This window comes from Amblyraja radiata, chromosome 8 (assembly GCF_010909765.2).
Source record: "Amblyraja radiata isolate CabotCenter1 chromosome 8, sAmbRad1.1.pri, whole genome shotgun sequence".
NCBI lineage: Eukaryota > Metazoa > Chordata > Chondrichthyes > Rajiformes > Rajidae > Amblyraja > Amblyraja radiata.
This window is the reverse complement of record NC_045963.1, coordinates 3,962,456-3,978,746: the sequence shown is the minus strand read 5'-3', so window position 1 is coordinate 3,978,746 and position 16,291 is coordinate 3,962,456. Positions and strand designations below refer to the sequence as shown.

General features: G+C 40.6%; 1 protein-coding gene across 8 annotated transcripts in view; it reads right to left on the bottom strand.

The window, feature by feature from the left end:
- Positions 1-16,291, bottom strand: part of arid1b (AT-rich interaction domain 1B) — a 492,096-nt gene that overhangs the window by 128,147 nt on the left and 347,658 nt on the right. For 5 of the 8 annotated variants that reach the window (XM_033025053.1, XM_033025055.1, XM_033025058.1 and 2 more), the window contains 2 exons: positions 8,901-9,246; positions 103-231 (listed from right to left, as the gene is read on the bottom strand). In XM_033025053.1, the coding sequence (XP_032880944.1) occupies positions 103-231; positions 8,901-9,246 (475 nt within the window). The remainder of the gene's footprint in view (positions 1-102; positions 232-8,900; positions 9,247-16,291) is intronic. The other 3 variants (XM_033025059.1, XM_033025057.1, XM_033025056.1) reach the window with 1 other exon arrangement.

Genomic DNA, 16,291 nt, shown 5'->3' with positions numbered 1-16,291 from the left:
GAAACCACAAAGAACAATCCTCTTTTGTTGCAGTCGGGTTAAAAGTCCTGCTGGGAAACACTATAGTCCCACAGCAAATCCATTCATATAACGGCCACCTACCCGTACTGGTCAGGCTGGTACATCAAGGGAGCCCGAGTGTTGCCATAGTTGGGATGTTGTGGTGGAAACACAGGACGTCCACCAGGCCCAGTCTGACTGGGATAACCAGGCGACCTAATGTATGGTGGCCTAAATTGGGAAAGAAATAGCTCCTTTGTTTTCATTCTGTGTCAGTTCTGCATTTAGTTGTTAAAATTCATGTAATATCTACTTATCACCCATCGATCCTGAAGAATTAAACTGCAATTTGAATATTTAATGATCAGTTAAAGCAAGTTGGGCTTTTCAATTTAGATCAGTTTTTGTTATATCCAATGATCTTATCTTAATTTTAAATAACAAGTTTTTAAGGTTGAAGTATTGGATTCTCAAATCTTTCAATTCATTGCAAAACTAATACTGAAAACAGGTCAGACCTAAACAAGTGTATGTTTAAATTAAAACAGGTTCTTTTATCCCTATTTTCAACAAGCTGCTTGTTGAGTTAATCTATAGCCTCCCTTTGATCTGGTATTTGTTGGTTCACATGCTTGATCAATGGTGTTTTATCATTAATGTTTTATTATTATTAATGTTTATTGTTTTCTGAGTCACTCATAACTGTCACTGTATGTCATGTTGTTACTTGTGGGCGGAGCACCAAGGCAAATTCCTTGTATGTGAATACTTGGCCATTAAACTTACTTACTTACTTAACTGTTGTTGAGTTCAGGTCCCTGGACTGGTTAAACTGGCTCGTAACTTGACCTGTTGACTATTCAATAAGAATTCAATGCAGAGATTAGTTTGTGATAGACTATGCGATCAAAGATGGAGTCATAGCAGAGCCTTTTTCTGTCTTCACCAGATGCCTACACAAGCAGGTCACACCAGGAATCACTGAACATTTAGCTATTGGAAACAGAAATCCATTACATTGCCATGCATTAGGTCTAGTTAAGGCCAGCTAATTTAATACAGATTAGGAAGCAATTCTGTGATATTATGTCTTGAATGGCTTAAATATCATAGTAGGACCCTGTCTTTATTGGGTTACTATACATTACAGATTTCAAATGTTTTTCAAGTAATTTTAATCTGAAAGAATGGACCATTGAAAGTTATGAATATACACTGCTACAAACTTCCCTTTACAGTGTGCGTGATAGTTGATTCCAAACATCTGATGGTTATACACGTTTCATTTAGGTGTTATACAAACTCAAGGTTGTTTTATTTAAAATATAAAACGCATTAGTCTTGTGTATTTTACTTTGCGGGATAAGCACATGATGCATCATATTCAATCATGTTGCTGGTACAGTCACAACCATGCAATATTCTACTTTCATCAAAAAACATTTCTCCTAACATAATGGACAATGTAGTGCGGTGCTGAACTGCCCAGCTCACATAATGCCCTGACTGGATCTCTTATTAGTGATGGCACAGGTTGGAATAGTGTGAATGAAAATTGACCGGCTTGGCCTATTCCTACTCAGCTACTACTCGGTATTCCTACTATGGCTACTCGGTAACTCCAGTTGTGATATGCATGAACAAACATTGAGAAAAGATCCCAACTTCAACCATTCCCCCCTCCCCAACCTGGCTCCACCTGTCTGTGGTCCTTCAACCTTTCTTGATCCACCAATCACCCACTGGCCCGGGTCTCACCACCCCACCTCTTCTCTTTATACTGCCGATCTTCCCTCTCTATTCTCAGTCCAGGTGCAGGGTTTGGACTTGAAATGTCGGTAGTTTATTTCGGGGTGTGGCCACAGGGATCTGTGCTGGCTCCCTTGTTGTTCATTTAGTTGGATGGTTTGGATGATAAATTGCAAAGCATGGCCTGCAGATGATACTAAAATAGTTTGCACATGATACTAAAATCGGAGGTATTGTGGACGGTGAAGAAGGTTGTCACACATTGCAGCGGGATCATGAGCAGCTAGGTAAGGAATGGCAAATGGCATTCAATTCAGTTAAATGTGAGGTGTTGCAATTTGGGTATCAAGCCAGCATAGGAACGTCAGGGTGAACAGTGAGGCACTGGGGGGGGGGGGGGGGGGGGGGGGGGGTGTAGAATAGAAGTATCTGGGAGTACGTACATAGTTCCTTGAAAGTGGGGTTGCAGGAAGGTTGTGTGGTGAAGAAGGCTTTTGGCACTCTGGTCTTCATCAAGGTAATGAGTGCAGGAGGTGGGACATTTTGTTACAGTTGTTCGAGACATTGATGATGCCACACGGGAGTATTATGAACAGATTAGGTTACCCTGCTTTGGGAAAAATATCATTAAGACTGAAAGAGTCCAGAGAAGGTTGAGAAGAATGTCCCCAGGAATCGAGTGCCTGGGTGATAGGGAGAGGTTCGGCTTGCTTGGGCGTTATTCCTTGGAGAGTAGGGGACTGAGGCGTGACCTTTAGAGTAGTATAAAAAACGACAAGGGGCATAGCTGTGAATGCACATACTCTTTTTTTCTAGGCAAGTGGAAACAAAAACTAGAGGGCCGAAGTTTAAGGTGAAAGGGGAAAGAATTAAAAGGGACACAAGGAGAATTTCTTCACACCAAGGGCAGTGCGTAAATTGAATGAGCTGCCAGAGAAAGTAGTTAGGGCAGGAATAAACACAAGATTTAAAAGACATTTGGGCAAGCACATGGGCAGGTAAGATGTAAAGGGATATGGGCCTGTTACAGGCAAATGGGACTATCTCAGATGGACAACTTAGTCAGCATGGTTAAGAGAGGACAAAGGGTCTGCTTCCTGCCATATTATTCTTTCAGCAAATGATTCAATAAACCTCTGAGTTCCTCCAAGAATTTGTTTGTAATTCCAGATTCCACCATCTGGGGTGCCATGTCTCCATTGAAAAATGATAGTCTGGGGTTTGGTGAATATCTCTCTATTGTCTCATCATTCCGCCCAGGTTAGATCCTATTTAGGAAAAATGCTAAATTGAACAATGTAGACAAGAAAAAATAGGGACAACCAGGGAAGGAGTGAAGAGCAGTAAAATAAAGAACACACTCATACATGAACAAACAAACTAAGTACGATCCCTTTCACTAACCATATACTCCAAGGGCTATGGCAGTCATGGTACACTGCCTGATACGAGTACGGGCGACACGGTGGCATAGCGGTAGAACTACTGCCTTACAGCGCCAGAGACCCGGGTTCGAGCCTGACTATGGGTACTTGTCTGTATGGAGTTTGTACGTTCTCCCCGTGACCTGCGTGGGTTTTCTTTGAGATCGTCCGTTTCCTCACACACTCAAAAGACGTACAGGTTTGAGGGTTAAATGGCTTGGTATAAATGTAAATTATCCCTAGTGTGTGTAGGATACAGTTACTATATGGAGATCGCTGGTCGGTGCAGACTCGGTGGGCTGAAGGGCCTGTTTCTGCGCTATTTCTCTAAACTAAACTAAGTAATAGGCTGCTTACTGTGTTCTGGGATAAATTTAATTTACAAAATGGATGCGAGTTTTCGGGTATATTATAATATCAAACAGTCAATTTAAAATGTGCCAAACTTTAAAATAATTAAATTTATGGATTACAATTTCTAGTAAAAAGATACTGTCAATACAAGAGGACTTGACTTCAGAATTAAGGGACAGAAGTTTAGGGGTAACATGAGGGGGAACTTCTTTACTCAGAGAGTGGTAGCGGTGTGGAATGAGCTTCCAGTGGAAGTGGTGGCGGCAGGTTCGTTGGTATCATTTAAAAATAAATTGGATAGGCATATGGATGAGAAGGGAATGGAGGGTTATGGTATGAGTGCAGGCAGGTGGGACTAAGGGAAAAAAGTTGTTCGGCACGGACTTGTAGGGCCGAGATGGCCTGTTTCCGTGCTGTAAATTGTTATATGGTTATATATGGTAATAATGTATCACATATCTATATAATCCAAAATAATCCAATACTCAAACTTTAAAATAGATTCACAAAAACATTTAGAATATAGCCCACAATAAAAGTAAATCCGAGACATGTATAGCAATGGGTTTTGGTTTGTCTAGATGCCATTTGGTTTGTCTAGATGCCATTTTAAACAGTGGTAAATAACAGCTTTAACTTGCCAGTAACCAAGCAGAAATACAGAATTCATTTAAACAGCTTTTCTCACTAAACTGTAATAGCCAAGAATTTCTTCCGATAGATAACAAGACTATCATGTGCACCTTTTAACAATCCACTCAAACTGTAATGTAACCATATTCTATATTCCAATTGAAAGATTACATAAAATGCTTCCCATTTCTGAGGGACACTGCAACTCTGCAATTATTTCAGATAGAAAAGAACAGACAGATTGAATATTTGAAGATAAATAAGCAAAGAAAATATGAATAATGAAGAGCTAAAAGAATCTTTAAAGGCTTGCAGTGGTGTAGTGTGGCACCAGGGTTGTTTCCACCCTGCAATGGTATAATGTTTACATGTGTCTGTGAATGTAAATGTTAACTCCAACTGGGAATGTATATGCTTGTGCAGCTGAAAGGGAATCATAACACCGTTACACACAAAAGATGATCCAAAAAGACAATGGGACTGGACAATAACACAGGGTTTCAAAATGACACATTCCGCATCCGCAAAACAGCAAGGACAATAGTGAATGAGAACTTGGCTATACGCAAGTTACAAATGAGGCTGAAACACATTTAGCTGGTGAAAATGATGCTAAATCAACAGAATACCGATACAATGGCATATGTACCAAAATTTGTATCTGAGATTGTTGAGTTCACAAAGATTTTGTGGGCAAGAAGGAATTCTTGGCAATTTACCCTGTATCCTGGATTCTTAGCACTCAGCTCCTCGCCAATATAAATTGCACTGTTAATTGTTTGAAATACAATCTTTGTGTTGCATGCGAATTAGTGATATAGATGCAACAGATGTTCAAAGATAACACACTCTGGGCAAACCAACAGGATAGTTCCTTAATGAATGTTAGGACATACCATTTCTATTAAATGTGCGCTACTTATGTTGTGTACATTGGTTAAATGTTTGATTTGCTGACTGCCAACATTGCCAATGTTGCAAAATGTTGCACAAGTTGTACATTTTACTTTTCACACAAAATTGTAATCATTGAATGTAACTGTAATATAAAGCAACATATTCTGGCAGAATTGGAGCTGCATTCAAGAGCTGTATAGCCCCAAATACATTAAAATTTAAATGCTTGACTGGTAACAACACTTGAATATTGCCAAGTAAAATTATCTTAAATCTCGCTATTGAACAATCACCACCAAACTTTAAAACAAAACATTTGTTTCAAACAGCAAATATCCACTTTTCATTCCATTGTTATAGAACCATTGAGTGAAGATTGACATAAAATGATTGCTCTGGAAGGAAAGGAAATATAAATAAAGCAAGAGAAACGAATTCTATATAACACAATACCATAACCACAAAGTAACTCCAATTACATCATTAATGTATCAATTCAAATATTCAAAGCTTAGATTTGGCCACATGCATAGTGGCAGGACACTAACTGTGAAAGGTAAAACCAGATACTCATGCTGCCCTGTCAAGAAACAGCCAATGTGAGCTAACATAATGTATATCTGTTAAGCCTCTAACTTAATCATTCAACAAAGGATTGTCTAGAAGCTAGAAAGCTGGCAAAAATGATGCTAAATCAACAGAATACCGATACAACAGCATATGTACCAAAATTTGTATCTGAGATTGGTGAGTTCCCAAAGATTTTGTGGGCAAGAAGGAATTCTTGGCAATTTACCTGTAATTTAAGATCCTGTGCTTCAGCTAGCTTTCCCATTCTCGTACAGATGACCTGATCTCATGCATTCCAACGCAAGTTAAATAAAGGTTCTCCATAACTTACTCCGAAGATACTCCTTGCTTGTTGCGACGGGGAGCACATTTTGAGATCTGCAGCCCAATTGTTGGCTCCTAGGTGTACAAGAGAATGCTTTGCTTCGAACTCACGTTCATCCCACAGCAGGAAGAAAAACTGATGAATGGAGAATGTAATCCAGCACATATGAATGGCAGTTTGTTCGCTAATCTCATCTGATATGAAGCCATTCATTTCTTTGAAAAGAATGCGAACTGAACACAGCTCATTCTTGCAACTAAGTATATTCTAAAGTCCTCAGAATTGGATTTTATTCATAAATTATCACATTTAAGTTATTTAAAAAAAAAAGTACATTAAAAAAAAAGCACTGTCTAGAAATACAGACAGCTGGAACAATTTTAAATATATTAATTAAATGTAAATTCTCCTGGCAATGTTGTATTTTCTTGGTTAACAATAGGTGAAAGTGAAGTGAATTTTTTTGGAAAGAACAGTGATATGAAAATGTGAATTTCCTGGAGTTTTGTGGTTACAGCAATGCTTCTCATCAGACACAGTGTACTGCAAATCTAATGCTTGTTACTTACTTATACCATCAACAGCTTCTTGCAAAAAAGTGCTTATCAGAAATGTCCTGTACAAATTTATTCATTTTAGTTACCAGGCTGGGAACATCAGCGGTCAACAATAAATGCTGAGAAATGCTGAGGTTATTCTGTCATGCAGCTGCCTGCAAACACAGCGACACAGACAAACATATTTATGCACATGTGTAATATCTGCTCAGTAAATGACAATATCTCTTCAAGAGCTGGACCGTTTCATTATACTGAAGATAATTAAATGTTGTGACTATGGTCAGTATATTTTAAGATCAGAGGAATGATTTACAATGGTACAGATTCAAAAATGTATTTTTGTATTTGCTCCAAAAATAATGTTGGAAAGATGCCTGACCATTTGTGTGGAACAGTACAACAGAATCTGACACATAGTTTTGGGGGAAATCCAACGTAAATCAAAGATTCACCATTGTAGTTATTGTTGATGGGCATATTCTAAATCTTCAGGTCATTGCAACTTTCTTTCAAATGTCTATCAACCTCAGTAGTTTAAGGCACACAGAGGAAGAGGGAAATTGTGTCCTTGGTTTTATATTTTTAGTCTACGCTAATCTTCACTTTTTAGTTGCCTGTCAAAAGAAATCTATTGTTCTTAAAAGGATGCAGCCTTTTGGCCCACAATGTGTGTGTCAAACCATGATGCCAGGTTAATCCCCACTGCCTCACGTGATCCATATTCCTCCATTCCCTGCATATCCATGTGACTATCTAAAAGCTTCGTGAACTCCAACATTGCATATGCCCCCATCACCACTCTGCAATAAACATTCCAAGCACCACCATTCTCTATGATGTCAAAAACTTGCCCCACACATCTGCTTTAAACCTTCTGAAAGCTGTGCCCTCTAGGCTTTGACATTTTCCACCCTGGGAAAATAATTCTGGCTGCCTAACATATCCAAGCCTTTCATAATTTTATATACATTGAATAGATCTCCAGTAAGCCTCCGATGCTCCAGAGAAGACAGTGAAAGTATGCCCAACGCCTTCTTATAGCTAATACCCTCTAATCCAGGTAGCATTCTGGTAAACCCTCTCCAAAGCCTCCACATCCTTCCTGTGTGATCACAACTGCACACAATACTTCAAATGTGACCAAACCAAAGTGTTTTTACAGCTCCTTACTCTTATATCAATGCCTTGACTAATGAAGGCAAGCATACCTTTTATTATTACTCCACCACTTGCCTTGTTACTTTCAGGAAGCAGTGGACTTGGACTCAACATTGTTTTGTACATCAATGTACAAGATTGAGGGGGGATCTGATAGAAACTTACAAAATTCTTAAGGGGTTGGACAGGCTAGATGCACGAAGATTATTCCCGATGTTGGGGAAGTCCAGAACAAGGGGTCACAGTTTAAGGATAAGGGGGAAGTCTTTTAGGACTGAGATGAGAAAATCATTTTTTACACAGAGAGTGGTGAATCTGTGGAATTCTCTGCCACAGAAGGTAGTTGAGGCCAGTTCATTGACTATATTTAAGAGGGAGTTAGATGTGGCCCTTGTGGCTAAAGGGATCAGGGGGTGTGGATAGAAGGCAGGTACAGGATACTGAGTTGGATAATCAGCCATGATCACAATGAATGGCGGTGCAGGCTCGAAGAGCCGAATGGCCTACTCCTGCACCTATTTTCTATGTTTCTAATGCAATTAAGGATATTCTCATTAACTGTATACTTTCCCCGTTCATTCAAGCTCCCAAAACGCATCACCTCACACTTAATTAAGCTCCATCTGCCATTTCTCCCCCCATATCTGTAACTTATCTCGCTGTAGTTCTGAATCCAAACTGCCAAGTCACCATGGATTCCACGCATCTTAATCTTCACGAGCAGCCCACCATGAGGGCCTTCATCAAATGCCTTACTGAAATCCATGTCGACACCATCCTCTGCCCGACCTTCATCAATTATCTTCCTCACCTCCTTTTTTGTGTGATAGGAATGCAGTTGTGGGGTCACTCAAAAGGGGGAATAACTTACTAAGTGCACACCTAGCCAACCTATATATATTAGAATAGGAGATTGTCATCCAAATGCCTTATGAACCACATTTAATATCCAACAAATATACTGTCATTCATTCTCAATTAAAGCTGATTAACGCCACTGTGAACAATACCAGTTGTGCACAATACCAGTTGGAAATATCCAAATTTAATTATGCCCAATTGAAATCAGCCAGATATTTATTACTTAAGAAGAATACCATTGATGTCTGACAATCAGAGGCAAAATTCACTTGAAGGCCTCAATTAAAGTATTCTACATTGGAAATGTCATATAAAAGTTTACAGATACTGCATCCAGCCTTTTGAGACCTGTTTTTTTTTTTTGCATACCTGTTTTGAGCAGAGTTTGCTGCAGCCTGCATCACAGCAGCAGCAGCCTCCTGTGCCTTGCGATTTACAGCTGCCATTGGAGGTCCCATCCCCACGCCAACCTGCTGTGACATGCCTGGAGAGTTTGGGGTCATATTACTCGTGTTGCCAGAGTAAGGCCAGTTCGACATCCCCGATGATGACATCCTGCCCACTGTCATGTTACTGCAAGGTGGAGCTGGGCCCTGACCATGCATCTGGTTGTTCATATTCATACTCATGTTGTTAGTCAAGCCTGGACCTGGACCTGGACCACTGTAGTTGGTGTTCGGTACTCCACCATAATTAGGCGGTCTGGGATAATTACCTAAAACAAAACAAAAAATTGGAAGAAGTTGGTCTCGTGCCAGCCTGCTATGAAATGTCTGTGGTCAAAAAATGAGATGTGGCCATTTCTCACGATTTGAAATAGTTATGAATCCTGTATAATCTTCCAAATGAAGTTAAAATTTAACTAACAACTATTATGATGATGTGCAATCGCAACAGGGAAGTTACATGAACCCTTTAATAGTTAAACTTTGTCGTGAAACAATACAAAGAAGATCATAGTTTTAAAGTTGCAGTCTATGTAACAGCTTAAAGGTTTCAAGTGAATATTTTAGCTATTAATTAATTAGATTACTTCAGGAAAACATTTATAACATTAAATTACAAATCTCCAAAATCCTTCTTGTGCTGATGTCAATTTAATATCTGTAAATTGAACCAAAATAGCAAGTTACCCATGCACAATGTGCCAAGTTTGCACAAGTCTTATCATCTAATTTGTTCATTTAAATCTGTGTATCTAATCACACAACCAAAAAAACATCTATTTGGATCATCAAATCCTGTCATGACTATGGAAGTATTTTTATGTTCTATGGTACAATGCAGATACTATAAAACGTCTTTATTTTGTTCCATAATTAAGTGTGGCATAAACTATCTCTTCCTTAATGTTAATATCCAATCTGAAAATCAAAAACATCATGGATTGAATTGGTGTCAAAATTTGTGCAACATCAGGCAACAAACAATCTGTTTTTAACACTATTCAATGAAAACACTTTATAGAAATATTTGCTCATTTGGCGTGTTATGGATATTATTGGATGTAATTATACATGTTTAATTGATGGAAAAATCATTGAAATTAAACCTAAATAGTTGTTAAGACATGAACTAAACCATTAACCTATATGAGCTCAAACATGCACCCAGCTTCATCATTGTGGTTCATTTGAAAAGTTAAGGAAAAGAGGAATCTGTGATGGAGAAATAGCAGGTATGTTGCTAAATTCTTTAATGATTTAATCAATCGACTCTGGTTAGGCGCAAGATAGCTTATCTTGCAAAGGCAGTGAGCAAGTTTATCAAAATAGCTGCATATTCATCTTCAAAATGATGAACGTATACACGAACGTATGCCTCCTGCCTCTAGCATTGGTTCACCACTGAATTTATCTCTGTTAATAATAAATAAAAATATTACTTATGCCTGGTGGAACATTTCAAATTGATTCTGTTATTTTCTATTACACTTCAGAGACCATTTCCATTAATTGCTTCTTTCCCTTAAATCTTTCAGCATAAGATTGTCTTGATGATACAATTGAGACAAACCATTCAACATCTCAAGTGAAATGTGGATTAAATCATGAATATTTACAAGTTCTGTCAAGTTTTGGTAATTGCCAGTACAATATTTTAGGATATAAATGGGAACATTCAGAGAACAAAATCACCATTCCCCACCAGTGCCACATAATCAATTCAATGCTATGCACAAATAAAAATTACCATGAATCTACACATATGTCTGAAAATGAATATACAAGACAAATAAATAACTTTAAAAATGCAGTAGGAAGCACTCTTGGCCAAATCATATGGTTGCCGGTTTAAGCCCCATTCTATAATAAAATAAATGAAATAATTTGAGATAACAAATCAGTGGGATACTGAAGTATATTATTGCCATAGGTATTTCTTTTCAACCAAGATGATAATTTCCATCACAAAATTTTAAGGTAGCAAAACCTTGTAAACTATTTTGTAAAGGTGTAAATGGATAAAATAAAAAGACATTTGTTCAAAAGGAAGAGCGACAAGTAATTGAGTATAGAAATGGGTTTGAAGAAGAGTTTACAAGTAAAATAATTTGCAGAAGTAAATTAATTGAGGGGAAATTTTCCAGAGTCTGCAACTCTCACATGGCTGCCAATGGTTGGTGACACAAAGTATAACAGGCCAAAATCAGAAAAACAGACGTTTCTTGTATAGACTTTTCGGGTTCAAATGTTTAAGGGCCTGTCCCACTTGGCGATTTTTTCTGCGACTGCCGGCGTCATATCAGGGTCGCCAAAAGAATTTGCATGTTTCAAAATCCAGCGGCGGCAAAAAAAACAAGTTGCGACACTTGAAAAAACACCGTGCGTCATCACGCCACGTCTTGCCGCAAATTTTTCAGTGACCTGATACGTCAGTCAATGATGCCGGCAGTCGCCGAAAAAAATCGCCAAGTGGGACAGGCCCATTACAGAGGCAGGATAATTAAGGCGAGGAATTTAAATATGGGATGAGGAGATCTGAAGAGAGGGTTTGACTGCTTTTAGGCAAAATGCAAATTGTGCAAAATAGCAATGAAAAAAAGACTGGATAGAAGAAAAGGTATCCAGAGATGACATAGATTTGAAGACGGTGAAAGATGTGAAAGTGGAAGGAAATGGCCATTATGTCAAAGAGAAAGGTGCAGGGGGCAGTGTACAAATGCATCCTACTCATCCCAAGATCAAATAGGATCTCAAACCTCCACTGAGGCATTGTAGATTTGGTTCTGAAGCTAACATAAAATATTTCTTGTGCTCTGGGTAACGTCTCCCAATGTGGACCATCTTAAAAAATCTTTATTTAAAAATCTTCATTCAGCATTAGAGAAACATTAATTACTCAGTACAGTGTATTCTAGCTTTCATAAGTTTATTCTACTGACCAACAGTAGCAAATTATTTGTAGGAGATACAGGGTGGATAAATGAAATATGACTTAGTTCACTTGTAGTTTTAGAAAAAATCCAGCAAGGGGGTCTGTGTGCGCAATTATAAAAAAGTTGTGGACGCATGGTTGTATAGTCACATATTTTATCTTGGAGTGCTTTTATTATTTATTAAATATATATCCAGAATTGTAATATTGATTCTAAGTTGAGAATGTTCGCTGAATATGCAAAACTGTAGGATATTCAGTACAAATATTGAGCAAATATGTGGCAGATGTAGCTCAACACAAAAAATGTTCAAGAAACTACAGGAAATAATTTATCGCATCATTGCACGTTTTTAAAGGGAGTAATTAAAATTGTGGTATTCAATCACTGGTCTCATTTTAGTTATTATAACTACAGGCTTATGTACACGTCATCATATGGGGCAGCGCGACTCTTGTCAGCAGCAGCCTCTGCAGTCCTTCTGTCTTTTTATTGTTTTCTGTCTTGTTCTATGTAGTTTTTATTGTTTTTTTTGTCGGGGTATGTGTGTGGGGGTGGGGTGGGGGAACTTTAAGGTCTTTCCCCTGCACGGGAGACCCGACCTTTTCTTTGTCGGGTCTCCGTTGTCGTTGGGGCTGCAACGTGGAGCGGCCTCCAACAGGAATGACCTGGGGCTCCAGTCGCGGAGCTGCGGATCTACTCACCATCACGGAGCTGGCCGAGTCCGGAGCGGGTGGAGCTGTGGTGGCGCGCTGCTGTGACCCAACACCCGGAGATTCGGAAGCTCCTACCGCAGGTCTGTGGACAGTAATACCGGGAGCCCGCGGGTCCCTGGTGGGAGACCGCTTTTCGGGGCTTCCGCAGCGGTGACTTCTCCCGCCCGAGTTGCGAGGTTGAAGAGCTCCTGGAGCGGGGCCTGCATCACCGCCCCGCGCGGCTTGGAATGGCCGCGGGACTTTGTGAGCGCCCGCCGGGGCTCCAACACCAAGAGCCCGCCGGGGCTCCAACACCAAGACCCGGTGCATGGCCTTGCATCACCCGGCGTGGCTTTAATGGCTGCGGGACATTTAACATCGCCCGCCGGGGGCTTTGACTCTGTCTTTGACTCTGACATGGGGGGGGGGAGAGGGGAGTGCAGGGGAGAGATATGTTTAAGTTTTGCCTTCCATCACAGTGAGGAGGAGACTCACTGTGATGGATGTTTATGTGAATTGAATTGTGTTGGTGTGTGTCTTGGTTCTTTTTTTGTATGGCTGCAGAAACCAAATTTCGTTTGAACCTCATGTGAGGTTCAAATGACAAATAAAAGGTATTGTATTGTATTGTATTGTATCATATTTATCCCTTCCGTCAGAATTACAAAAATCCATATAAAGTTCTAAATTGTATTTCCTTTAGAGTTGGTAAATAGATTTGTGAACACTAAAAGCATGAAAGAGTATGGGGAGAATATAGAAGAGACAATCAGCCAAGATTGTAATGATTGTGGCGCAGACTTCAAGAGCTATATAAACCAATTATGTTCCTATCTTCCATGGATCCTTATCCTGACCATTCTTCCAAGTTTATAGGATTTCAATTAGGCTGAATTAGGAGTATTGTGTACAGCTCTGGTTGCCCGTTACAGGAAGGGTGTGGAGGCTTTAAAAGGGGACAGAGGAGATTTACCAGAATGATGCCTGGATTAGGGAGTATTGGCTACAGGGAGAGGTTATACAGGTTTGGATTGTTTTCTCTGGAATATCAGAGGCTGAGACCTGATAGATACATATTAAATTATGAGATGCACAGATAGAGTGGATAGTCAGACCCTCCCCCTCCCCACAAAGTGGAAATGCCAAAGAGTACAGTAGCCTTAACATGAGAGGGGAAAAGGTGAACCATCATCTCCAAGGACCTTAAGTGGGGGGCCACCATCGACTCCACAGTCAAAAAGGCACAACAGAGGATGTACTTCCTACGGCAGCTGAGGAAGCACAATCTGCCACAGACAATGGTGGTCCAATTCTACACGGCCATCGTAGAGTCTGTTCTCACCTTCTCCATCATGGTCTGGTTTGGCTCAGCCACCAAGCACGACACCTGGAGGCTGCAGCGAATCGTCCGATCAGCTGTAACCTTCCCTCCATTGATGAACTGTACATTGCAAGGGCCAGGAAGCGAGCGGGCAAGATCATCTATGACCCTTCTCACCCTGGCCACAAACTCTTTGAATCACTTCCCTCTGGAAGGCGACTCCAGACTGTCAAAGCTACCACAGCCAGACATAAAAACAGTTTTTATTCACGAGTAGTTGCTCTACTCAACAGCCAAAAATCTGTAGCCTCCCTTTGATCTGGTATTTTGTTGGTTCACATGCTTGATCAATGGTGTTTTATCATTAATGTTTTATTATTATTAATGTTTAGTGTTTTCTGAGTCATTCGTAACTGTCACTGTATGTCATGTTGTTATTTGTGGGCGGAGCACCAAGGCAATTTCCTTGTATGTGAATACTTGGCCAATAAACTTACTTAGTTACTTACTTAAATGAGATGCTCGGGCAAGCTTTGTACACAGAGAGTAGTGGATGCCTGAATGAGCTGGTGAGGTGGTGAATGAGCTGGTGAGGTGGTGGTGGCAGATAGAACAGTACCATTGTAGAGGCTTTGAGGTAGGCACATGGATATGCGCAGGGGCGGAAAACCAGGGGGGGGCCAGAGGGGACACGTCCCCCCCATGTTTTGAGAGGTGGGCGACATCCCCGCCAGGTTAACCTGCCTGAGCTTGCGGGAAATATGGCCAGCGCGGAGAAGCAGCGCTGGTGTCCTGTCGGTCCAGACAGGGCTGTAGTTAACCCGGTGAGACAGGCAGTTGAGCTGCATTTAGCGCTGGATTGAGCCTCCGAAGCCTCGCGCGCGTGTGTGAGTGTGCGCATGCGCGTGCGGCCGCCAAAAAATTGTGTCCCCCGTCCCCTCCATGTTTTGATAGTGAGTTCCGTTCTTGGATATGCAGGGAAAGGAGGGATATGGATCATGCGCAGACAGAGGGGATTAGTTTAACTTGGCATTGTGTCCGGGCTGGAGAGCTCATTCTTGTGCATTACGGTGTACTCTTCTATGTTGTATGTTCCAACTGGAACTGTTCCCTTCTTTTCTACCAAAGTGAGATGGTTGGTATAGATGCACAGGGTTAGACACAGAAAATATGTCAAATATCAGCTACATAGGATCGAATATTAGTTGAGCATTCAGTGATTAACAGTGTCATTCAAAACAACATTAATCTCATTTTTTCCTGATTCAGTATTAAATTAAAATTAAATTTAAATTTCTTTATTTATATAGCACATTTTTAGTCAACTTGCATTGACCCCAAAGTGCTTCACATAATTACATCCACACACACAGGCAAAGGTGGGTGAAGTGTCTTGCCCAAGGACACACACAGGCAAAGGTGGGTGAAGTGTCTTGCCCAAGGACACAATGACAGTATGCACTCCAAGCGGGATTCGAACCAGCTACCTTCCGGTTGTCAGCCGAACACTTAGCCCATTGTGCCATCTGTCGTCCCATTGAAGCATTGAGAGTAACTATAGCACACTTACATCACTGCAAGATCAGGCAAAGCACAATTTGGTTAGAACTTCCCAATATGTATTTGGTGCTGCATCGCCCAGCATTAATCCACTGAAATGTTATAGATAACTTTTTCTTTGCTCTTCTTCAACATCTGCCCAAGAAGTGAATCTGGGTGTTCCCTAACCCGGAAACCATGAATGAATGGTAAGGTTCTTACTCCAGTGAAGACCAAGTCTGAGGCAGTCAAGTTGGATAATTCCAACCTGTGCAAGAAACCTGGGTACAACCATCACAAAGCTATCAGAGGCCAAGAGACAAAACCTACCACACTAGAATCCCAAACCAACCACTCAGGTAGTGGCAAAACTTGCATGCTGCAGCAGGCTACAAAATTGCAACGTACTGCAATGCAGGAAATTGCAGTGAATTGTGGACGTAGTCCAGACCATCACACAAGCCAATCTCCCATTGACTCCATTTACACCTCACGCTGCCTCGGCAAGGCCAGCAGCGTAATCTGGGACGAGTCGCACCCTGGCCACTCCCTCTTCTCCCCTCTCCCATCAGGCAAAAGGTATAGAAGTGTGAAAACGCACAGCACTAGATTCAGGGACAGGCAACTGAATCATCCTACCACGACCAGAGAGAAGTCCTGAACTACTATCTAACTCATCGGTGACCTTTGGACTATCCTTGATCGAACTTTGCTGGCTTTACCTTGCACTGAACGGTATTCCCTTATCATGTATCTATACACTGTAGTTTGATGGTAATCATGTATTGTCTTTCTGCTGACTGGATAGCACGCAACAAAAGCTTTT